Consider the following 24,016-nt stretch of genomic DNA (forward strand, 5'->3'; position numbering starts at 1 on the left):
CCCGGGCCTGGATCCACCATTTCCCTCACCAGCTCCACGCGGTATGGGCGACCAGGTGCTCCTCTTCCTCGTCTCCGGCAAGCTTCGACTGCCGTCGAGGCGGATCAGGCATCCCCAGGCCCGGATCCACGCGGCGTGGCGTCGCCCCCCCCCCCCCCCCCCCCCCCCCCCCCCCCCCCCCCCCCGCGGAGCTCTCGTGCGTCGATCCGCCGACGTGAAGCTCCACCGGCGTCATTCGCCACCCGGATCCTGGCGACCGGCGTCCTCTTCATCGGGGCGCGCGAGGGGGTGGAGGAGCTCCGGCAAGGGGACAGAGGGGCTGGCCGCGAGGGGACGGAGGGGCCGGCGCCGGAGCTCAAGACGACGAGCGGAGAAGGGGATGCGATTCCCTCCAATACGGAGGGTCTCGGCTCGGCATTGCTTCGGGGTCACACTAGGTGAAGGGAATATCTCGCAGAATCGAGCCCAGTTTCCAGACTCCAGTACCATGACCATCCAAACAGGTGGAATTGGGGTCTGCCATTTCCAATTCCAATACCATGGTCTCAATGCAGACATCCAAACGGGGCATAAGGTTTATCATTGGATCAGTGGGACAGGCTAGAATTTAGACGCGAGCTGGATGGTGGTGGGGTGAGGAAGCTGGGTGTGGGGTCTATTTTTTTAGCGACAGATAGATCGACAGTGTATCTCTTTTTTACGATAGACGGATTAACGGTAAATATGAATATCTATAGCGATAGACAATCAATCAGTAAATGGGGATTTAGCATTAGATGGTCTATGAGTTATCTTTAGCGATAAATCATCTATCGATAAATATAATTTTTAGCGTTAGATGTCTGACGGTGATGCGGTGGTGTGGTGTAGTGTTAGTAATCAGTCACATCGCGCGCCGACGATAACGACCTCAGATGCAAAACTCAAAACTATAAATTTGTAGACCCCATTGAGGGCTATAACTTTCATATAGAAAGTATCTTAATTTGACGCCATATAAGAAAGTTATGATTTTTCCAAAACGATAAGTACGTGTACGTGATTAATACGATGCTGAAACTTTATATTATTTTTTTAAGCATCTTAATGATCTCAAATGCAAAAACCTAAAACTATAAATTTGTAGATCCCACCAAGAGTTATAACTTTCATATAGAAAATATCTACATTTGATACCATATAAGAAAGATATGAATTTTTCAAGACGATAAGTGCATGTGCTAAAACTTTATATTATTTTTCTTCAGCATCTTAACGATCTCAAATGCAAAAACTCAAAACTACAAATTTGTAGATCACATCTAGGGTTATAATTTTCATAGAGAAAGTATCTCCATTTAACACCATGTAAGAACGATATGATTTTTCCAAGACGACAAGCGCATGTACGTGATTAATATACTGCTAAAACTTTGTTTAATTTTTTTAACATCTTAACGACCTCAAATGAGAAAACTCAAAACTAGAAAGTTGTAGATCTCGTCGAGAGCTATAATTTTCATATAAAGATCATCTTCATCCGAAATCATATAAAAAAGATACAATTTTTCTGAGGTTATGCCTTGTCGCGCTAGTCTGGATGGCGCGGCACTAAAGTGCTGCCGCGCCAACGGCAGTGGCACGGCAATGATTTCCACGTGAAAATCGCTGTCCAACATGGCAGATCGTGTCGCGCCGATGCATATGGCGCGGCAGCGTGTTTTGGCCACGCCACAGACTTTGGCGCGGCAAAAAGTGTTAGATTTGAAAATAAAAAAAACAATAGTGTTAGATTTGGAATTTGTTTTAGAAAAAGGTTAAAAAATCACGGGCAGAAGAAAAATGAAAAAGGGTTTTCAGAATCGATGGGCTCTTTGTCATATTCAGCTGGTATATGAAGATTCAAATAAAATAAGATTCAGCAATGAACAGTAATCCAAGTTGTCAGCACAGAAGTTTGCCATGACAAAAACGTGCACAAAACCGCAAAACGTGCACCGGAATCTGCTGAAATAAACTGCAACGAGATTCAAATATCATCAGAAATTAACAAGCAGCAGTTATCGTCACATGATCTTGCGTTGTGTCATTTGGTCTTTGCTTGCTTCGACAAAACTCTCGTCGAAATTCAGAAACAAGGCTGACACTGCAGAGTGGCATTCCAACTACGGTTTACTTGTGCTCTTTAATTTCCTTAATGATACCGTCAGCAAGGGAATCTGTATCATAGTTCTTGCCATAAAACTTGACAAACTTCATCTCTGGGTTCATCAGGTACCTGAAAAAATGAGGAACCAATCAGTCAGTGTTTTGACAGAAAATATTTGTATTTAATCTATCATAATGATAGCACATAGCAGTAACATCAATGAGTTCAAGCAGGATAAAACTACCAGCCAGCATGTAAAAGCATGTAATTTACAGTATCCAATATCATAAAAAATTCCTACTAGATACTCACTGGAGCCTCGCAAGATAATATTCAGAATTGGTTAAAAAAACAATAGCCAAATTAGCGGGTTTCTTCATTTTAGTTTGCATGCTGTAGGTATGCCATATCTTAAAATAATAAAATGACTTGAACTAGACCATCCCAATTGCAGAACATTATCAAAATCAAAATTAGCTAATGCCCAAAGCCATTGTGCAAGATGGAGGAGATTAGAAATAGCATACATGACAATTGAGTGATCAACAAGGTAGTCAGAACCCTCCTCCTCTGTCTTCATATAGTAAACTCGGTAAGCACGTGCAACTTGTCTTACTTCATCTGTCGTGCCCGTGAGTCCTATCAGATCTGGATGGAACTCTGTGAATCACAAATAGTTCATCAGCAATGAGCAATCAAAAGAATAAGATACTGCAAAATAGTAAAAAGAGATCAAAGGGCTACAATATTGAATGATTACAAGCATTAAGAACTAAGGGACAATTGCAAGCACACACCTTTAACATAGTCCCGAACCTGCTCAACAGTATCTCTTTCAGGATCAACTGTAATGAAAACTGGCACAACATCCAGTTTTGCCTTTTCCTCTGCATATAAGAACATATTATAATGACTGAAAAAATATGCTTAACTTAAACTGTCTACTAGGTCCACTTGGGCGCTTCAGTGGAAATTTTCACCAAGTCCAGTCAAACAAAAATACATAACCTTATATGTACATTTCATTTTGGCTTGCCCATTTACCCAATTATTTGCGTACAATAATATGCCTTCTAGTTTCTAAGTGACAATATAATGCATATTATTGATAGACAATAAGCAGACACAACAGGATCTATGAGGATACTTATATCCAAGGATCAAAAGAATCAAATTGACTTACTAATTTTGTCAATCGCCGCAGCCATTTTCTGGAGTTCATCTGGGCAAATGTCAGGACAGTGTGTAAATCCAAAATAAAACAGAGTCCATTTGCCCATGAAATCCTTTTCAGTAACAGGTTTTCCATCATGATTCAGAAGCTTGAATGGGCCACCAATGGCTGCAGTGCCTACTGATTGCCCAGGCCTCACAGCACTTGTTCTATTCTTCAATTCTGGGTAAGATGGAAGAGAAAAAAAAATGACAAGATAAACAGCTATCAGAATTCAAGGAGCTAATACCTTCCTACTTCAGATAAATACTTCCAAAAGACACGTGTCCATTTGAAAAAAAAAAGTAGGGAAAGGTTTGAAATGTTCGCTAAAATAGTAAATGGCGATCTGTTTCTGAACCAGAGGGTAATGAGTTTGTCATAGTGCAATGGTGTCAAAACAAAAATACAGTTTACAATATAAGATACAATTACAATTGGCACAAAGTCTTCTGACAATGGTTCCACCGTCCCTATAATGGTTTCTGGCTTTTTGCTGATGTCATTAGGAAGCATGGAAAGAGGAACAGACACCTTTATATTGTTTGTTTAACAACCTTAGTTTTCTGTTCAACTTTTTTATAGCTGCTTAAAAGCTATGCATATATATTTACAGAAAAGCTAACAATAGTACGAAAATGCAAGCAGTGGTTACAAATGAAAATGCACACGAATCATTGCTAACCTATTTTTCTCATTAGTGTAGACTGTGGCCAAATTTGTTGTTAAAAGGCAAGCCAGTATGTAAGGCAGGGCAAGCTTAGGCAACTGGCTGAGTTATGGTTCTCCATTTTGCATACAGCAATGAAGAAAGAATTGATGATTGTCAAGGAACGTATGAAACATAGAGTGGTCCTTAGCTTGCTCAATCATGGAGGTCACAAATGCAGTAAGGTGTCTCCTGCTTTAATGATTTCATTCATTGATAGTAACCATCTTTTTTCAACAAAACTAAAAAGAGAATTTTCAGTCTAAGAGATGTATATGCTCAACAGAGATTTTATGGAAGGGAGTTTCTAGCAAATCACCAATACAACTCCCCCAATAGAGTTGTATATTGGGGTGCACCGATATTGTCTTCTATATTTATTGGGGAGATGCTTTTGCAAATCACTAATACGGTAATTGGGGAATGGGGGAGCTATTGGGAAAGGTCCATCTTTCCCTCTATTCGAGGGGAGTTCGCGCGAAATATTGGTGGTCACCATTAAAAAGGGATGCGAAGGGGGATCTGTTGGAGCAAGAGGGAAAAACTCAACTCACATTTTTTTTAAGGAAAGGGGATCTGCTGGAGATGCTTTTATATGAAAACGCTGAGATAGACAATGCTAGACATGAAAAGTAGGTTCTTGAAGAATAGATAAAAGCTCTAAAATTCCTAGTTCAGCACTCATAATAAGTGGACATAACAATAAACATGAGACAATGTGTTGATTGTGTGAATAATGCATTCCAGAAGCATCATGTTTTAGTAAGTAGGTATGTTGTATGTAGCCAGGTGCAACATTCATGCAGCCAAATCAGAAGCTATTAACATTGGGAATTAGTGACAGAGAAGCTGATACACTACACATCTACAATTTCAATTTCATTTTACATCTAACAGTTGACCACCAGCATGACACTTGAAGACACAAGGTTGCATGTTGAAACCACACCCACAGGCCACAGAAACCTTTGTTTCCAGAGCAACATCCCAAGTAGCCATGGCATAACAGTTTAGAAGGGTAGCTAGATATTTTGAGTGTACTCAAGCATACGAATTCAGGATTAGACAGTTCAATAGTTATATGAAACAGCATATATGGTAAAGTGGAGATAAACACTAGGTTGAACTACCACTTGAATATAACTTTGGAAACACTTAGTTACTGGACTGAACCCATGCAAACTATCCACCTAAAACACCTCAAGATTTGTTTACTGATTGCCTCTAACATAAACTTTTCGGTTTGGCTAACTGATGTTGATGTTTACTCCACATCCAATATGCCTTGATACAACATGGACATTGAAAGATCTTCCCATGCACCGCTAAATGACAGCAAACAACAACAACTCACCATCGTAATCTACCTTCAATGTGACGCTTCTTTTCTTTGTCGTAGTACACAATTATCCCTCCTCCAGTCACGAGCAGTAGTAGAAAACTGAGCCAAGACACCGGCTGCAAGGAAGTAGCAAGTGCTTCTGAATTAGCACGCATAGATAAATGACCTAGAAACAAGGACTGTCCTGTTTCATTAGGCTCTAGATCACTACTAATTCGTGCCATATGAACCATTTCAATGCAATCGTCCTGAATAAGGGGGATCCAATAGCTTTGGGTTAGTGCAATCCATGACTTACACCTCCGCGGACGGCTTTTCCGGCGTCCGCTTGCTCAGATTTCCCAGACTGACCATCATCCCCTCCCTCGCCGCCCGCACTGCCCGCCACCGCCGGCGCAGGGGGCTTCGACCCGCCCTGCGTCGCCGCGGCGTCGCTGGAGAAGAAGCGCGCGCGCCTCAGGAACCCAGCTCCGAACATCTCAGCGCCACTCCCACAAGGGCGAGCGGAGATCCATCGCTCGACGCACGCCAAGGACGGGGGAGAGCCGCCGAGTACCTGAGGCAGAGCGCGACCGCGAGGAGGGAGGCTGGGAGAGAGCGCTCGCGAGAGGAGCGCGCGGAGATGGGACGCGCGGCCTCTCATCGCCTCCTCAGTCGTCACTCGCGCCTCGTCGCCGGAGTGGGAAGCTCGTGACCGCGGCTGCGGCGGCGCCGTGGGTTTTGAGGGGCTTTTCTGCCGAGTGGTTTCGCTGATCTGCTTTGCTTCCGATACGTTTCGATAATCGCAGGCAGCACAGGGTTTAAAGGCGTTAGTTACGTGATTTTTTTATAGAAATAAATACAATACATAATATATAAAACTTCGACACAGAAAATTGTTTGAGACATGTAAATTATAATTAAATTTTTTGGTTCTCCATCCCGTTTATCTACATTGCTGCTGGATCCATCCCACTGTTCTCAGCCCAGAAAAAGAGCTTTCAGTCCTGATAAAGAAAATCTAATTTGGTATTGGTTGGGGTGCGCCAGGCCCTGCCAGCAGTGCAACGGCTGGGCGACGCTCGAGGGGCCCAGTGGCAAGCCACTGTGGTGACCCCTCCCCCACAAAAAATAAATTTAATATCGAAGTGAACACATGGCCCACATATCAGATATTAAACTGATAAGAACAGATACTACACTTGATCTTAGCCAAAAGGCCGAGAAAGGTATGAGTTTGGACGGAGCCCTGCGCCTTGTTTTATAGCGCGTTCGACCGCCTCATGCCCCTTCAGCTAGCGAGGTGGTACTAACGTGCAGGCAACCGGATGCGGGGGCGGAGCTGCGGAGCGCAGCGCTGTGGCTCAGGCGCTCAGCCGCTCGGAGTTGGATGTTTGCTTACGGCCCATTACAAAATTTGCAGCCCACGCTGCTCGGACGGCCCAGCAGGTCGCCTTCTGCACTAGGACAGGCTGGCTGTCTCCGCTCCGATGAGAACTAACCTCGCTGACGTGTGGGCGTTCATCGAGCACGGGCACACATCTGCTCGCAACGAGAGGATAATCATCAACCGAGGAAGCGACGATCCTAACGATGGTTCCTATCCTAAGCTCGAGTTACTCGACTCACTTTGTCATCAACCGAGGAAGCAACGATCCTAACGATGGTTCATGGTTCCTAAGCTCGAGTTACTCGACTCACTTTGTCTTAACGATGGTTCCTAAGCTCGAGTTACTTGAGCCTTATTGCTAGGCATGCATCTCAGTATTTCCCAAACGAGAGTATTGCTTTACTATACGGATTCCAGGAGTCTTGACTACGAGCACGGTTTGCTTTCGCTTATAATCCTACGTATTCTCAATGAATCCCACCTGCTTTCGGTTTTTTTTTTCTTTGGCCGATCGCCGCTTCAGAAAACTTTGAGCTAGCAAAAGCGAGAATCCAGAATTGAAAAAAAATGACCACTGCATTAGTGCTGTCTAAGGTTAGGTTAGCAGCATTCTACCACAAGGATTTCTCTAACAAAAGGCAAAAGAGACTACGAGGTTACAGCCTAGATTCCTGTGACATACAAGCTTGCTGCAAACACAATGTCACGCTTAATAGCATTGGACGCGATCTCCATCTTCTTGAACAGCGCAGAGTTCCCCATGATGGAAGCTGCATTCCTGAATTCCCTGCATGTTTCATCCAGACGGACGATTGTTCTTACAATTATCCCTTCGGATACATCAGTCAGCTCACATATGTCTGAGAAAGGCGTCCCCTGCATTGATGTAACAAGCGGCAGCCTTATAATCCTGCAGCATGCGTACATTGGAGAAGAGTTCTCATGACGTGATGAAGACTAGTATACCTTTGCCCACTCGTAGACAACCTCAACAAGGCCAAACTTGAGATGATCACGTGCATACTCTTCAGGGTCCACGGGCACCTTGAAATCTGCTTGGAGCTTTCCTAATTTGATTGCTGTATCATAAAGCCTAATAATACATAGAAAAACACGATAGCAAAAGGTGCTTGTAACATCTCTTGTCAGAAAATGCAATCGAGGTTATCAAGAGAACCATAGCAGGAACCAAACTAGGGGAGCAAAAAAACGTCTAACCTCTTTTTGGCTTCAGCCAGTTTTGGAGTAAGAGATGGTTCTGAAGCATTCCGCTGTTGGAAGACGAAAGCAGACATAATAGCCACAGCTTCTTCAGGTTCTAGGTCATCCAGTTGGTTTTCAAACAGACATTCTGTTGATATTAACTCCTCACCGGAGTTCATTTCACATGCTACTCGACCCTTAAGTTGCACAACTAGATCAGAATCAATGTAGTCGATTACCTTCAGTACATCAATCTGCAAAAAAAATTAAGGTGTTAGCAAAGTACTTCGAAGTACAGGAATGAAGTCAGATGTGGTTCACGGAATAAAATTTCATTCTTGAAAATGCTGATAATAGCCCTACAACCATTCCATGTTAAGCAAATTAAGAAAATGTGTTAACAACAAAAATACAAATGTGCAGCTTCCTGATCCTTTGTGGATTGGATGGATACAACTCATTAACATATTAAGCCCAGCATTCAGAATCCATGTCCAAACTGTTCTCCTGGTACAGTACAGCAATAGAGCTGGAACCAGAAAGATCTCCCATGTATACTCAACCCAAAGAAATTAAAGAAATGACACTATTTTTATTGTTTTTCCATGCTGCAGAGACAATGGCCATAATCCCTTAGCCTTTTTTTTCTCTTCAAGCACACAATAGGACAAAAGACGAGGAAAAATGTGCATGAAGAAATCTTACTCTGCCTTGAAACTCCGGCATCTGTTGAAGTGCCTCGTCTGACATTTGGAATTGCAATTTATTCAACTCATCCTTGTACATCTTTTGCTCCTCCATCAATGATATATGCTCCTTTAGTTTTATACAACCATGGCACTTGTTTTCAGACATTTGTTGCAGTAGTCTGTGGTATGCATGGTAGCTTTTAACAAGATCCATGTCTTTCATTTTTAGATCTGTATTGCATTGGGTGGACACATTAAACAGCTATAAAGTATATGAATCAACTAGAGAAAATCAAGAGTAGGGCATAAATGACGCACCAGTGCACAACAATGATCAGATTCCAAAAACAAAAAAAGGTAACTAAAACATAGATGCTTATATTACTAAAGAGCCCCTCCATCCTTCCCTCTCACTAGGGTAGTATATACTTTGTCAGCAGGTTAGTGAACTTCACAGGCTATATACTAAGGAAAGAATTTCCTAGACAGACGGAACATAATAGCACAAGACGGATAGTCTAGCCATGCAGAAAATTTGTACCTTTTATTGCATCTAAAGCAGGAGGATACTTAGTTCCATCTGGTTGCTCCTTTATAAGCTGTTGGACAGTTCTAGAGTATGCAGTTTTGTTAGGATCCTCAAGGAGTCTGACTTGATCGATCTTTATTTTGCTGGTGCATATACTCATGATTTCTTTATTCTCAATTGCTCTTACTTCAAAGCCCATTCCAGATGCATCCCCCTTGTATGGTAGCTTGATAGTTATTACACCTGAACTTTTTCGTGAACTAACAGAAGAAGAGTAATATTCATCGTCCATGCCACGTTTTCCTTTCAGAGCAATAAATTGTCCTCCTTGAAAATCCCCAGGTCCCTTTTCATTTTTATTAAACTCAGGGGCTAGTACAGATGAACTGCAATCACCGGTCAATACCAGAACAACATATTTCTTTAGCGTTGTAGATGGATTTTTCAGTATAACACCAAGCAAGTGATCATCATCCTGCCAATATGTTCAAATAGCAGAGGGTTTAAATGTGGAAAAGATGCAACTATTGCACATTAACAGTAACCTTTAGAGAGCAGTAGAGCATCATAATGTTCAAAACAATCAGGCTTTTGTACATATGGTTACGGTGCCAGAACCTCCTAAAGTAAAAGGGCGTACCCAGTGCAGAGAGCTCCCGCTCTGTGCGGGGTCTGGGGAAGGGTGTTAGTGGCAAGCCTTACCCTCGCCTGTGCAATGTGAGGAGACCGCGACTCGAACCCGGGACCTTCCGGTCACAGGCGGTAAGACTCTACCGCTTGCACCAGGCCCGCCCTCCTAAAGTAGCTTACTTAAATTCCCTGGTCAATTTTAGTTATCAGAAAGAAACTCTAAGGCGGTAAGCACAAGTTGAGATATTTCGAAATTAGTTCGGCTTGAACCAGGAATACGATAAGATCAGGCTGATTTAAAGCTCAAGAATGATTCTTCATCGAGCTAATATCATGGTGTACGCTAAAATCACATGATTTTTAGTAATTCTCTTTGGAGCTTGGTCTCAGATATTTGGTGCTTGTTTATCAACAGGTCCTTTTCCAACTTTAAATTGCTTTTGTTTCTTCTAATTTCCCATATTCTGTATGCACTACTTCTGTATGCTTGCTAAATACATACAGAAGGCCTAATAAAGACCCAAAGTGGAAGGCAGTTTTTAGTGAGCTTTATAGCAGTTGAATGGTGGTTAATAAAGTAATAGAACTACGTAAATAAAAATAATTGCAGAAAGGAACTGCAAATGTGTGTAAAGAGAACCAAATACGATGAATACATACAGAATCAGATTTAACAACCACCAATCTCCCAGGCGTAAGAAACTGTTGAGAATTAGGCAGCTTCATAATTGCTTCTGTTATAAATTCCCTATGTTCCTCAGCTTCTAAAGCCATCTCATAGTATTCCTCAATAGAAGGCTCTCCTTTTATGCACCTGATAATCAAAGAATATATAATACCAGGCAAAGAGATTAAGAAAAAGCTAAGATTAGTGCATATAGAGATATTGGATACTAAACTTTTGTCAGCACTTCAAATGTACAATGAATGCTTATAAGGGCCTGTTTGGATTAGCTAGGGCTAGTTATTAGCTAGGGCTAAAAATTAGCGCAAATTAGTTAGGGTTGGCCAGCTAGTTGGCTAACAATTAGTTGGAGGCTTGGCTAAAAAATTAGCCCACCTATTAGCCCCCTGTTTGGATGGGCTAAGGCTAAAAATTAGCTCGCTAGCAATTAGTCCTGTGCATCCAAACAGGCCCTAAAACATTGACAAACGTATGACAAAGAAATTACGAAATAAACCTTGTTGCAACTTTATAGCAGACGGAAAAATGCCTAAATTGCTAGTCTTCACATGTACAATGAATGTGCAGTTCTAACTTCTAAGCCTATCCAGGTTCAGTATCCACATTTCTGCAATCTTGTAACCAAATAATCATGACTACTCCTAAACTGCGCTATACAATAATACTACGAGATTACTAGATAGTTTACTTCTTGTGTTAATTTGTACAGAGGCTAGACTCTAGGAAGAAATGGCGTTTTCCATTATCAAAATTTTGATTTTTGCCTGTCACTTTATTGTGCTACAGCAGTGGTAGTTCCATGAAACTTTACTTCTTTGAGTTTTATATTCTAAGCAGAATTTGTGATTTCTGCAAGTGTTGGTATCCATTGTATCAATCAGGTAAAAATCAGTCTCACTCTATTGTCCTTGTAGGTTGACGAAGCATTTGCAGAAGTAGCTTTTCCTTCTCAGGCAAATTCTTTTGAGCATGGAATTCGGCAAAACTTCTCTTGAGCATGTCCTCGACCTATGAGAAAAAATATGGTTACAGTATATTACTTTCCCTACGCGTGACTAAGGGTGTACACTGTTAGAAGGACTAGAATGAGGCCAACCAACTGTATTGCCAGGCCCAAAAGGGCAGATATACAATGTACAATGTGCAAAGAAACCCTCCAAACAGAGGGGAAATACATATATATCCTATACATCTAACACCCCCCTCAAACTCATGGTGGATCTACAACACTGAGTTTGGAGAGCAAGAATCTATGTTGGGCCCGTGTCTGTGCCTTGGTGAAGAAATCTGCTAGCTGAACTTCTGAAGGCACGTGGTGGAGGGTCACAACTTGATCATGCACCTGCGATCTCATGTAGGAAGCATCAACACCAATGTGTTTGGTGAGCTCATGCTTGACCGGGTCCCGAGCAATACTGATTGCACCGGTGTTGTCAGAAGAAAGAGGAGTGGGTGCAGTGACAGGCACACCAAGGTCCTCAAGGAGCCATCGGAGTGATGTCACCTCTGCAGTCACAGTCGCATAGCACACAGCTCAGCCTCAGCATTCGAGCGGGAAACAGCAGTCTGCTTCTTGGTTTTCCAGGCAATCAAGAGCCTAGGAAAACACAATAAGCTGAGAGAGAGTAGCGATCCGTGGGGTCACTCGCCCAGGTCGCATCAGAGTACGCCTGAAGCTGAAGAGAACTAGAGCGAGGGAAGAAAAGGCGGCGAGAGATAGTTCCACGGAGATATCGCAGAACACGAAGGAGGTGAGCATAGTGGAGCTGGGTAGGAGCCGAGACAAACTGACTCAAGATGTGGACAAGGTGAGAAATGTCAGGACAGGTGATCCCAAGGTAAACAAGGCTCCCAACAAGCTGACGATAGCGAGTGGGATTAGCAAGTGGTGCACCATCAGTGGGTCTTAGGTGAACACCAAGCTCCATAGGAGTATCAACGGTGCAGTGATCAGTGAGGGCAGCACGAGAAAGGTGGTCCTGAGTGTACTTCTCCTGGGAGAGGAAAATACCATCAGAGGTAGAGGTGATCTCAAGACCAAGGAAGTAACGAAGAGGACCCAAATCAGACATCAAGAATTGCTCACTGAGACGCTGCAGAGCCGGACCGAGCAGAGAGGCGCGCGCGAGGTGGCACGGCCGGCCGCGCGTGGCAGCGCAGGTGGCCGCGCGAGGGGTGGACCGGCGCGGGCGGGCGGTTTGCTAGGCGGCGCGGGCCGACGCAGAAGTGGCCGGCGCAGGCGCGAGGGGCGTGCAGCTGGCGCAGGAGCCGCGCGTGCGGGCGGATGGCCGGGGCGGAGCAGCGCGAGGGTGGGATGACGAGGCCGGCGGGGTTGGGCAGAAATCGTCGGCGTCGCTCAGCAGCAGAAGGTAAGGATGGAAAACCGAGCTTGATACCATGTTAGAAGGACTAGAATGAGGCCAACCAACTGTATTGCCAGGCCCAAAAGGGCAGATATATATACAATGTGCAAAGAAACCCTCCAAACAGAGGGGAAATACATATATATCCTATACATCTAACATACACAATGTAGCCTTCAAGTGTTTTTCAGAAAGTTGAACTCCTGTAATTTCGTTGCTTATAAGTAATGAAATTCGGTTTGTCCGTTGTGGAAAAAGAAAAAAAAGTGTTTTTCAGAAATAAGAACACTGCGAATTTAGGTGAAGTACCTAGTTACAACATACAGATTGTGCACTTGAGATGAAAGTAATTATACATGAGCATGACTAAGGGCCTGTTTTGTTTGAGCTTCAGATTTTGGAAAAGCTTATTCCAATTTGTGGCTTTGAAAATGCTGATTCAAGATTGTGGATTTGAAAACCTGATCTCCAAAAGCTGACTATTGGAGTGCACATGCTCATAAAACTTACTTATATAGCATAAAAAAGTGCGACCATATCCACCTAGAATAGTCAGATTGTATTATAGTAATTTAACAAGTTCTTATTTAGATCTAAATTTAATTAACAACGTTGTGTATTGAGTACATTTCAATTGAAAGTAAAATTGCTATAGCAGAATCTATTGTGTTTTCCTCCTTTGCCCATAAAAGATCAGTGCCAATTGTAACAGTAAACATCAAAAGACCAGTGGAATATACAGTATTGAGCAGATAGTCAATCAAAGACAGCCTTGGAACTAAGTTACATTAAGGCCTTGAGGGTAGTGGTGCAGTAGTCTGATAAGGCTTCATCTGGTGCACTGCTACCATGTGGCATTCCATGAGCCCAATGGACTATCATATAGAGCTAACCTGTACAAGGACAGTAATAGTATTGCCACAAATACTATTACACAACTACAATTCACGCTGAATAAATAGGGGATGCCTTTATTGCAGAAATGCACACGCACAGACAAAGTATTTTTAAAAAGAACATGAGCACTGCTGCAGGAGCAACATAAATGTCTTGACTAATTTTGTTTTCATTCTTATAACAAGGTTTCAAATGTGTAGGCAGGCCCAGGTACAGATCCACATTAAAATATGAAGTTGAGAATTGAAAATAGAAACATATCTAACCAGGGAAGCATAATGATATACCTTCATTTCCTCCACACGCAGAAGATGTAGTATCATAGTGTATGTTAATCGAAATTGAGATTCCAAACGAGTTGGTTTTCCAACGATCAGATTTTTCAAATCGCTTTCTTCAGGAATTTCATCACGACACATAATGATCACAGTACCAATGTTATCAAGTCCTCTCCGACCAGCTCGCCCAGCCATTTGAATATACTCCCCTGGAAGCAATTTTCGGTGTTCTTTTCCATCAAACTTTCTTAAAGAATCAAACACAGCCTGTTGGGTCAAAACTGAGATAGGCTCAGAGCTAGCTTCATGATCATGAGTTTAAAAGGGCATGGGAAAAGCAAGTGTGACATATGCACAGTTAGCTCAGTCCAAATGTGCAGAAAGAAACAAGGAAATTAAGGCATGCATCTGTGCGTCTCAAGCATCTATGTTAAATGAGCTCTCTTTCCAACAAAGAAACACTGGGCAATGCATCAAGTGTAAGTGTAAGAACAACAAACAACAGAATATGCGGAAAAAGAGACAAGATAAGTAAAGGAATTATGTTCCCATGGTTGAAGTAACATAAGTAAAATTAATATGTAGACAGTAGAATGCAAGAGGTACCACATAACCTAGAAATAGATACTAGAGCGATTTGTTCAAGATGCCAAAGCATTGAAACCCTAAATATAAAAAAATAAATAGAATCTCACCGTTCTTGCTGGTGCATTAACACCCATTGCAAATGTCTCAGTGGAAAACAGTACCTACAATGAGTTCAAGAAGTCAGAAGTTCACCATTTGTTAATTACAAGACAAATGTACCAGAACATGCTATATTTGTCGCTGGAGCGTTGGACAAAATTAACTTTTCAGGAGCACTATGATGTTATTAGGACTATCATTTTTCTGTTGGACTGTCCATTCAAGTTAAAGAACAACTGCGTATGGTATAGGTTGCTAAAGTTAGAGTCTGCATGACTGCAATAACTTTGGACAGGATGGACTAAGCCAGTGGCCACTGGTTAGCATTTACAATCTAAGACAAACAACAATACAATTCTTCCACCAAGGTTCGTACTAGGTACAGCAGCATCTATCATGTAATTAAATACCGTACATATACCAGATGTTCAAAGCATAACCTTGATTACACCACGACAGAATAACATCTCAACAACTTCCTTCACAATAGGGAGAAGTCCAGCATGGTGTACTCCAATTCCTCTTCGCAGAAGGCTTTGTATTCCTACAACCTATCGAGGAGGTCAAAGTTTAAAACTTTGAACTGATTAACAGAAGCATAGGTTTACAAGGTGAGGTGTACAGGACTAAAATTTGCACATGTCACTAGATCACCTGTGGAAGGTTCCTATCAGATCCTTTAAGACGTGAAAACGCCTTGTCACAGAAGACACGTATTTCACTTTTCTCCGAACTACTGGTGAGATCAGCGCCAAACATACTATCTGCCGATTTATCACAGCGGTTCTTTGAGAAACAAAAAATCACCACCTGTTAAAGGACCATCTAAATGATCAGAAAGGAATTTGTCAAATGTGAAATGACATGGTTATGATAAAAAGAGACAAGTCCATTCCCAAAATGTTGAGACTACTTGTCATTTTATAACATATTGAGACTGGCTTCAGATTTCAAATTAAGGATCAAACGAATTCAGTGTAAACGATGAAAAGAAAAAAAGGTCCAACAGAATTTATAATTGCATGATAGAGATATCACAAAAGCTATTATCTCACATACAGGCACAAGGGATTTCTTCAGAAGGTTATTCACAAGTGGCATCCAAAATAAAGTTTCAAATCTCTTTGGCCCTGAGGAGCTTTGTTGAACTGTGGCTGCTCCTGAATTGGAATTGTGGTGCTTTGGGTACTTCTGATCTCTCCCCTTGTTGGATGTATCTGGATTTTTGCCTTGAGTTCCAGCACGTACTGCAGGGGTTCCTGACTTTGGACCAGGTTTCACTCCAAACTTATTCGAATTTTTCTTTTTGAAAGCATCTTTTGCTTCTTTACATCCTTGAGTAAGAAACATGTCCCTCTCACATATTTTGTACACCTCTCCAGAGTAGAACAAGCAATGCTCAAGCGGAACAGGCCTTTTGTTGGTCCTGGTGAACACATGATGACCAAACTGTGATCAAAATTATAGTCCAAGTATCCAAGTATATTCAAAAGTGCACATAAGGCAAAACAAAACTATTATCGACTTAAATGGTCAGCCTGCAACCAAACTCCCTAAATTCTAGTTTTGTTGATCTGACCCCATATACTATCCAAATATGTATAAGCAAGTCCCTTTAAACTAAGTGTGTTAATTTTTGCCCCTCAACTGAGTTTGTTTTATTAAAGTATAGCCCTTTCAGTTGCTCCATTCAGATTTTGTCCAAATTTTTAACTAATATTCGAAGTGGTGTGAACACTATGTTGAATCAATCAAGACTGGCATCTTAAATTCAAAATTCTGCCTAACTAATATGTAGTTCGAACACTAGGCTTTTTAGGATAACTACCACCAAGATGCAAATTGATGTAAAATCCCCACATTCACCAACACCCGCCACCCCCACCCCACCCCCAAAAAAACCCATCTACTTCCATAATCCTTGTCATTTTGGGAAGCAACACAGTCTCCGGACATAGGTTTGACTATGATTTTAAATATTTATAAAAAATCAATAAATATAAAATTTCATTAATGTACTTTTAAAAACTAATCTACACATGCTATTGCTACCTCAGTGCCTTCAAAGTAATTTTTTAAAAGGCATCGATAGTCAAGTTCTAAAAATTTGAGCTTAATTATTGTCCAAAATGACAAGAATTATGGAACTAGAGGAGCACTATGATATGTTACCAGGCTTCGCTCACTAGCATGAACAAAAGAGCTAATTGGATGACTCTAGCCAGCCTAGTGACAATATAGTTCAAAGGGCCTGGAGTGTAATTGATTAGCATAAAATTTATACTAAGTGCACTTACGACGTGACACGAATTTTCTTCTGCTTTGTCCGACCAATCCAGTCAGCAAATTCAACAGTATTTGGGACCTGAGAAGAAACAAATAGGGTTAAACTGCAAAGCAAATTTGAACAAGTGAAACAATACAAAGTTTTCGAACTTTAGATATTCGTAGAAAAAGGCCAGGTGTCATTCTGTTCTTTGAACCGATAGGGGGGGGGGGGGAGATGCCCTCCCTTTGTGTACTCTCTTCTCTCTTAATGAAATGATATGCAATTCTCTTGAGGGTTAGATAAAAAAATATACAAAAAAATGATTATTTGCAATGCATTCAAATGGTAATTTGATATCAAATTATCATATAAAGTCATATTTAGAGGACCAGTTTTCAATTACATTGTTTTCATGCAGTACTATTTGTGGTTGGATACTGCCAGCCAAAAGTTGCACAATTAACATCAGCAGACATGTCACTTTATTGCATGTATATCAAGAAACAGGGTAATAGCAATATAAGACCATAATTGCATGCTATAAATCTTGGACAATCGCACTTGCTACCAAAATTCACCTAAGATCAGAGTTATGCGCCAACTATTTCAAAAGATCAAAAGCAACTGCAAATGGCATTAGGACAACCCTAACCCAGACACCACTAACTAGTTTCCATGCCATGCCACTCTAGAAACCACTCCACAAACTATCATTCTTACTTGTGGGCATTATTATTTCTTGCAGTTTGTGCCAATAGATAGATTATTGGACAAGTGTTCTTTTATCCTGTCTGTAGATGAGGAGGACTGCTATTATAGGGGGCAGCTTACTATACTGTTGTGGCCTTGTGGGTGCCCTTAGTATGTCATACTGTGCCTAGCTATTATTGAGCAACTGTTTCAACAGCCAGTACACAGAATGTTTCATTGATAGTGAACATCTCAGAAACACGGATACGGCAGGGTAGGTGCGTATCCCGTATCGGATACGTATCCGATACGGGTACGCCTGGGATACGGCCGGGATACGTATCCGCGGCGTGTCCCCGTATCCCTGCTTATTTGAGCTGGAAACTATGGAAAGGATACGTATCCGCGCCCGTGTCCGCCGCCCGCCGGCGACCAGCCTCCGCCCTCGCCGGCGACAAGGAGCCCCCGCGACGGCGACGAAGAGCTGCACCCCGCCTCCAGCAACGAGCCCCTGCGACGGCAACGAAGAGCTGCGCCCGGCCGGCTGCAACGCCAACGAGCCCCTGCGACGGCGAGTCGGAGACTGCACCCTGCCTCGTGCCCCCTGCTTAGGTGAGTTCCTCTCCCTCCCCAATCCAATTTAGATCTGAGCCAGTGCACCCACGCTGGCGAGGTCCGTGCTGCATCTGCGTCGGGCGGGCTGCCCGCCGGCCACGCGCCGTGCCGCACCCCGCGCTGGGCGAGCTCTGCACTGGCGAGGTCCGCGTGCTGCATCGCGCCGGGCGGGCCGCCCACTGGCCACGCGCTTGGGGTGGAGTGGGACGCAGCCATGGTCGCTCGGCAGCCTGCGCCGAGAGGGACCTCGGTCACCGGCGTGGGAGGAGGAAGGCATGGCGCCGGTGGAGGAGGAGCTGCGAGGAAAAGGCCAGCAGGAGCGCAGTCGCGCAGACGAGGGCACCGTGTGGGGAAGAATGTTGGGGGAGAGAAAGAAGACTAAAAAATTTGATCTTGGGCCCAGCTAAGCACTAGCAGGAAGACGTGCTGTATATTTATCAACAACAACACAACAACAACAACAACAACAAAGCCTTTAAGTCCCAAACAAGTTGAGGTAGGCTAGAGTTGAAACCCAACAGAAGCAATCAAGGTTCAGGCACGTGAATAGCTGTCTTCCAAGCACTCCTATCTAAGGCTAAGTCTTTGGGTATATTCCATCCTTTCAAGTCTCCTTTTATTGTCTCTACCCAAGTCACCTTCGGTCTTCCTCTGCCTCTCTTCACGTTACTATCCTGACTTAGGATTCCACTACGCACCGGTGCATCTGGAGGTCTCCGTTGCACATGTCCAAACCATCTCAACCGGTGTTGGACAAGCTTTTCTTCAATTGGCGCTACCCCTAATCTCTCACGTATATCATCGTTCCGAACTCGATCCCTTCTTGTATGACCGCAAATCCAACGCAACATACGCATTTCCGCGACACTTAGCTGTTGAATATGTCGTCTTTTCGTAGGCCAACATTCTGCACCATACAACATAGCAGGTCTAATCGCCGTCCTATAAAACTTGCCTTTTAGCTTCTATGGTACCCTTTTGTCACATAGGACACCAGACGCTTGCCGCCACTTCATCCACCCTGCTTTGATTCTATGGCTAACATCTTCATCAATATCCCCGTCCCTCTGTAGCATTGATCCTAAATATCGAAAGGTATCCTTCCTAGGCACTACTTGACCTTCCAAACTAACATCTTCCTCCTCCCGAGTAGTAGTGCCGAAGTCACATCTCATATACTCAGTTTTAGTTCTACTAAGTCTAAAACCTTTGGACTCCAAAGTCTCCCGCCATAACTCCAGTTTCTGATTCACTCCTGTCCGGCTTTCATCAACTAGCACTACATCGTCCGCGAAAAGCATACACCAAGGGATGTCCCCTTGTATGTCCCTTGTGACCTCATCCATCACTAAAGCAAACAAATAAGGGCTCAAAGCTGACCCTTGATGTAGTCATATCCTAATCGGGAAGTCATCTGTGTCTCCATCACTTGTTCGAACTCTAGTCACAACATTGTTGTACATGTCCTCAATGAGCCCAACGTACTTCGTTGGGACTTTATGTTTGTCCAAAGCCCACCACATAACATTCCTTGGTATTTTATCATAAGCCTTCTCCAAGTCAATAAAAACCATGTGTAGGTCCTTCTTCTTCTCCCTATACCGCTCCATAACTTGTCTTATTAAGAAAATGGCTTCCATGGTTGACCTTCCGGGCATGAAACCAAATTGGTTCATAGAGACCCGCGTTATTGCTCTCAAGCGATGCTCGATAACTCTCTACCATAGCTTCATAGTATGGCTCATCAACTTAATTCCCCGGTAATTTGTACAACTTTGAATATCCCCTTTATTCTTGTAGATCGGTACCAATATACTTCTCCTCCACTCATCAGGCATCTTGTTCGATCGGTAATAGTACGTGCTGTATATTTATATGCCAAAAATACCCCTCCAACTGCCAGCACGGGTAGAACCGTAGAAGTAGCAACTAGAAGCTGTGAAATGATTGTAGCAGTCTCAAGAGAGCATCCATATATACGCTGCCAATAATTTTAATGTCATTTATTATTATTTTTTATAAAAAAATAATAAAACGTATCCACGTATCAGGTTTCCTCAAAAAATGGTGTATCCGCGTATCCGTATCCGTCCGATACCGATACACGTATCCGTATCCGTGCTGCTTAGGTGAACATAGTGAGTAAAAGTGCTGTTTACGCTAAATCTGTACCGTTGCCGAAAGAAGAACAATGTTAATGTGCTTCGGGAGCATTATAATAACCTCCTCCCAGACTACACCTCTTTCAGCATCATTTACATAATGCACTTCATCGAAGATTACCTGAGTGTACAATTAAACACACATCAGCACTCACGATCCGTTTACAAGATTATAAAAGTGAAATTTGAAGGCACAGAGTAAAACACAGTGAACAAATCATAAGTGATGGCCTACCCATTCAATATCACGTATAATGTCCGCACCTCTGTAGAGCATTGAACGTAATATTTCAGTAGTCATAATTAAGCAAGTTGCCTCTGGCCTGATGCTAACATCTCCTGTCAGAAGTCCCACATCAAACTTCCCAGAAAAATCTCTGTATTTCTGGTTGCTGATAGTTTTAATAGGAGCAGTATAGACAGCCCTAGTGCAATGCTGCAAACAAAATTATCTGTCATCATAAGATCAATGCTAACATTTTCTTTTTTATTACGGTGTGGGTTTAAATCAACTATTACGGTGAGGAACTCAAGAGAGTGCACTGGAGCATGTAATCTAAAGATCAATCTACTGAGAAAAGCAGAAATGAATCTTATCAGAAAGTAAGAACTGAATACTTCTCAAGGCAACTAAAAAATGTAATGCTAAGTTAAAGATTTCCCTCCTAACATAAGCTGGGGGCTCAACGCAAGGGTTTAGAAGCTATTAAGTGTGGAAGATGCTAGGCAGTTTAAAATGAGCAAAATTACCCAAAAAGTAAGAAAGAGCAAACGAAATCATACTTTTGTTGCTAATGCGAATGCATACTCAGCAACAACTGTCTTTCCAGCCGAAGTATGGGCTGCAACAAAGACTGATTCACCCTTCTCGAGATAATATATAGCCTGTGCTTGGTAGACAAAAGAAATATAGATTAGCAACTATACCAAGCATTTAAAAACATAATTTTATGAGTTCAAAAGCAGATAGGTAGTGATACCAACTAAGACACCTTGTAACAAATAGTTCCCACAGGAAATAGAGGAAAGGGTATATAGGTTCACTAGATGTTTCTTTTCATTTAAAATTCCTTGGTAATCTTGTATTCCAGGAAGGACAACCCTAGACTGGACTGGCTTTTAAACTTCTCACAGAGATAATGCAAACTTGTGTTCTTTTAAGGAAATATCTAATGTGGTATTGCAACGCAATAGAAGTAAAATTGTTTAGATGGTCACAGGCTGAATGTATACTATGAAAGTATCTATGTCAGTATGTCCTAATACAAATCAAGCTGCGACCGAGTGTATACCGTGAAGTAAAATTGCAGGCTAAGGCTGCCAAACATAGACGAAGTATTTACAATTATAAGCATGTATTGTAGTGTGAATTTTCCTATCAAAGTCCAAGTAAAAAAAGCAGTGTATGCACTTGGATGATGTAGTATATGGAGAATACATTGAAACAGAAAAGGATGCATATGAGTACCTTACCTCCTTCTGGAACTTATCCAATTCAAATGGAAACTCGATTGCCATATCTGGAACGAGTTTGTAGAACTTAGTCACTATGTCTTCGTCCCCACCAACAAGTGCCCAAACCTATAGGTGAAATAGAGATACATTGGCATTATTGCTTCATCCATGATCTATAGAGAATTGTGAGACCAGACCACTTATCATTTCTGCAACACTATCCACCACTGAAGCTTACGGAACAAGAAGCACAGCATAGGAAGTGAGATAGAAGAAAAGGCATAAAGAGTGCTTACCATGCCATCCAGTGTTGGCTTCTCATCACCTGATACACCTGGTTCTCTGCCTGCAGCAGCCTGTACTTCGGAAGATAACATTTGATCCAAGTCTGTTTGAGTTTCAGGAACATCCCTTATGACATCAACTTCCTGTTTCTCAGCATCTAAAGTTGTTATAGTCTCGGAAGCATCCTGCAATGCATCAACTTTTTGTTCGCCAATTTCTGCCAGTGGAAAATGAAAAGCTTAACAAATAACCAGGCTTTGGCAAATGAACTGAAATGCTAATGTCCTAGTAGCAACAGTGGTTATAATGTCCCATTATCTTTTAGCTATTACAATTTGCCAAGACAGTGTACTCATGTAACTTGAACATATGATGTATGAGAACAATAAAGTACCATTGATTCCTTCACCTTCAGCAGATTGTTCAACAACACCCTCCTGCAACAACTTGTTGGCAGCATCTTCCTCCCACGCTATCTTGAAAAGATCATCAAACTGCACAGAGTACTTTTCCTGCAGAACAAAGGGATAATCGAGACTACAACTCTACAATGGCAAAGTAAGCACAAATGTGGAATGTTCAAATGCAAAATATGTGCTCTGATTACCATTGTGTCATTCGATGATGGTGCAGGTTGCTCCTCTACAAGTTCTCCATTCTGGAAACACTTCCAATGGCTTTTATACTCCTACAAGAAAAGTACCAGCCACCGTGCAGTTTGGCACATCCACATCAGTGATTGTGGTTACATGGCGGAAGAGACACAAGTAAGGATCAAACCTTCAACTGACCCAGCTCCAATCCCTTACGGAACCCTGGAGGAGCAACCTGCGCTGGGCCACCACTCATGAGCTCACGCACCCAATCACCATTCCGTGCACCCTCTGGGAGCGCCTTCTCCAGCGCAGACGCCTCAGCGGTGTCATCCTGCAGACCGCCTGGACGAAAAGGTCTGTTGTTGATGCTCCCCCTGACGAAGTCCTTCGCCGGACCAGGCATCCGAGGCGCTATACCCCCGGTCCCTGAATCGAACACGTCGACCATATCCATTTGCACGGACTCAGGATCCCACACTTGCGACTCCGACGCGGACTCCGACGCGGACTGCAGCTTCTGCCGGCCGCGCCGGAAAGGCGGTACCCAGGCGGGCGCGAGCGTGGTGCGGGGGGCGGAGGGCTCCAGGGGCGGCCTGGCCAGGGCGAACCAATCGACATCCCACACCCTCCCGCTATCGGCCGCGGTGGGGAGGTGCAGCTCGGGGTTGAGGTAGTTCCTCTCGAGGTACTCCTTCACGCTGCTCGGGCTCTCGGCCGGGTAAGCCGGCGGCTGCGGTCGTCATCGCCACAACGGTGGGTTTAGGGTTTACAAGTTGCATTGAACGCCGTGAGTGATTTAGGGCGGAAGCGGGGATCGCAAGCGTACCAGGACGAAGTCCGGAATGGGACTGGGCGTGTGCGGGGTAGCGTCGAGGCGGAGGTGGCCGCCGTGGCCGGAGAAGCTGATGCGGAACGGCACCTCGCTCGCCGGCGAGGTGGCAGGGCCGTCCATGGACATGGAGAAACCCGCGGTGGGGCTTTTTGCAACTCCAAGTGGACTTCCGTGACTCGCCTTCCCGCAACGGGCTTCGCGCTATTAGGAAACACGACCCATCTACGAGAATGCCATCCAATAAACTTTGGACCTTTTTTTTCCTCTTTGGTCCCCGTCTCTTTCCTCTTTCTTTCACCGATGCTAGCACGGACGGAATGAAGAGGCGCAGAAACGGATCGAGCTTGGCTGTTGCTTCTTCTCCGAGCACCGAGCGATCCCGCCACGGCG

At 43.2% G+C, this 24,016-nt stretch overlaps 2 protein-coding genes and 1 non-coding gene across 4 annotated transcripts; all 3 read right to left on the bottom strand.

Annotated features, from left to right (window-relative positions):
- Positions 1 to 1,888: 1,888 nt before the first annotated feature.
- Positions 1,889 to 6,584, bottom strand: LOC136475767 (protein SCO1 homolog 1, mitochondrial-like). Its single transcript, XM_066473358.1, has 6 exons — positions 5,691 to 6,584; positions 5,418 to 5,508; positions 3,312 to 3,524; positions 2,926 to 3,015; positions 2,656 to 2,788; positions 1,889 to 2,257 (listed from the first exon to the last, which is right to left on the bottom strand). The coding sequence occupies exons 1-6, from the start codon at positions 6,033 to 6,035 to the stop codon at positions 2,152 to 2,154; spliced, it is 978 nt and encodes a 325-aa protein (XP_066329455.1). The 5' UTR covers positions 6,036 to 6,584; the 3' UTR covers positions 1,889 to 2,151.
- Positions 6,408 to 6,604, bottom strand: LOC136478666 (U2 spliceosomal RNA). The gene has a single exon (XR_010764384.1). It is a non-coding gene; the product is annotated as a U2 spliceosomal RNA (small nuclear RNA).
- Positions 6,605 to 7,311: 707 nt separating this feature from the next.
- Positions 7,312 to 23,794, bottom strand: LOC136475768 (DExH-box ATP-dependent RNA helicase DExH11-like). 2 transcript variants are annotated; one of them, XM_066473360.1, is made up of 22 exons: positions 23,621 to 23,794; positions 22,979 to 23,524; positions 22,806 to 22,886; positions 22,608 to 22,710; positions 22,210 to 22,415; positions 21,932 to 22,039; positions 21,242 to 21,343; positions 20,694 to 20,894; positions 20,469 to 20,579; positions 17,020 to 17,087; positions 15,782 to 16,148; positions 15,377 to 15,532; positions 15,163 to 15,273; positions 14,731 to 14,784; positions 14,045 to 14,302; positions 11,396 to 11,505; positions 10,473 to 10,626; positions 9,195 to 9,657; positions 8,670 to 8,884; positions 7,980 to 8,218; positions 7,728 to 7,854; positions 7,312 to 7,637 (listed from the first exon to the last, which is right to left on the bottom strand). In XM_066473360.1, the coding sequence occupies exons 1-22, from the start codon at positions 23,750 to 23,752 to the stop codon at positions 7,425 to 7,427; spliced, it is 4,125 nt and encodes a 1,374-aa protein (XP_066329457.1). In that variant the 5' UTR covers positions 23,753 to 23,794; the 3' UTR covers positions 7,312 to 7,424. The 2 variants fall into 2 exon arrangements, with proteins under 2 accessions (XP_066329457.1, XP_066329456.1); XM_066473359.1 differs by having other exon boundaries at positions 22,593 to 22,710.
- Positions 23,795 to 24,016: the final 222 nt, after the last annotated feature.

This window comes from Miscanthus floridulus, chromosome 8, assembly GCF_019320115.1.
Source record: "Miscanthus floridulus cultivar M001 chromosome 8, ASM1932011v1, whole genome shotgun sequence".
Taxonomy (NCBI): domain Eukaryota; kingdom Viridiplantae; phylum Streptophyta; class Magnoliopsida; order Poales; family Poaceae; genus Miscanthus; species Miscanthus floridulus.

Excerpts from the sequence above, each read along its gene's own strand:
- LOC136475768 (XM_066473359.1), bottom strand. The coding sequence starts at position 23,752 with ATGTCCATGGACGGCCCTGCCACCTCGCCGGCGAGCGAGGTGCCGTTC. Across the intron at positions 22,416-22,592 it reads TGAAGGTGAAGGAATCAATG|AAATTGGCGAACAAAAAGTT; the intron begins GTACTTTATTGT and ends TTCCACTGGCAG. Across the intron at positions 15,274-15,376 it reads CTGATAGGAACCTTCCACAG|GTTGTAGGAATACAAAGCCT; the intron begins GTGATCTAGTGA and ends CCTCCTCGATAG.
- LOC136475767 (XM_066473358.1), bottom strand. The coding sequence starts at position 6,035 with ATGAGAGGCCGCGCGTCCCATCTCCGCGCGCTCCTCTCGCGAGCGCTC. Across the intron at positions 5,509-5,690 it reads GAAAAGCCGTCCGCGGAGGT|CCGGTGTCTTGGCTCAGTTT; the intron begins GTAAGTCATGGA and ends ACTTCCTTGCAG. Across the intron at positions 3,525-5,417 it reads AAAGAAGCGTCACATTGAAG|AATTGAAGAATAGAACAAGT; the intron begins GTAGATTACGAT and ends CATCTTACCCAG.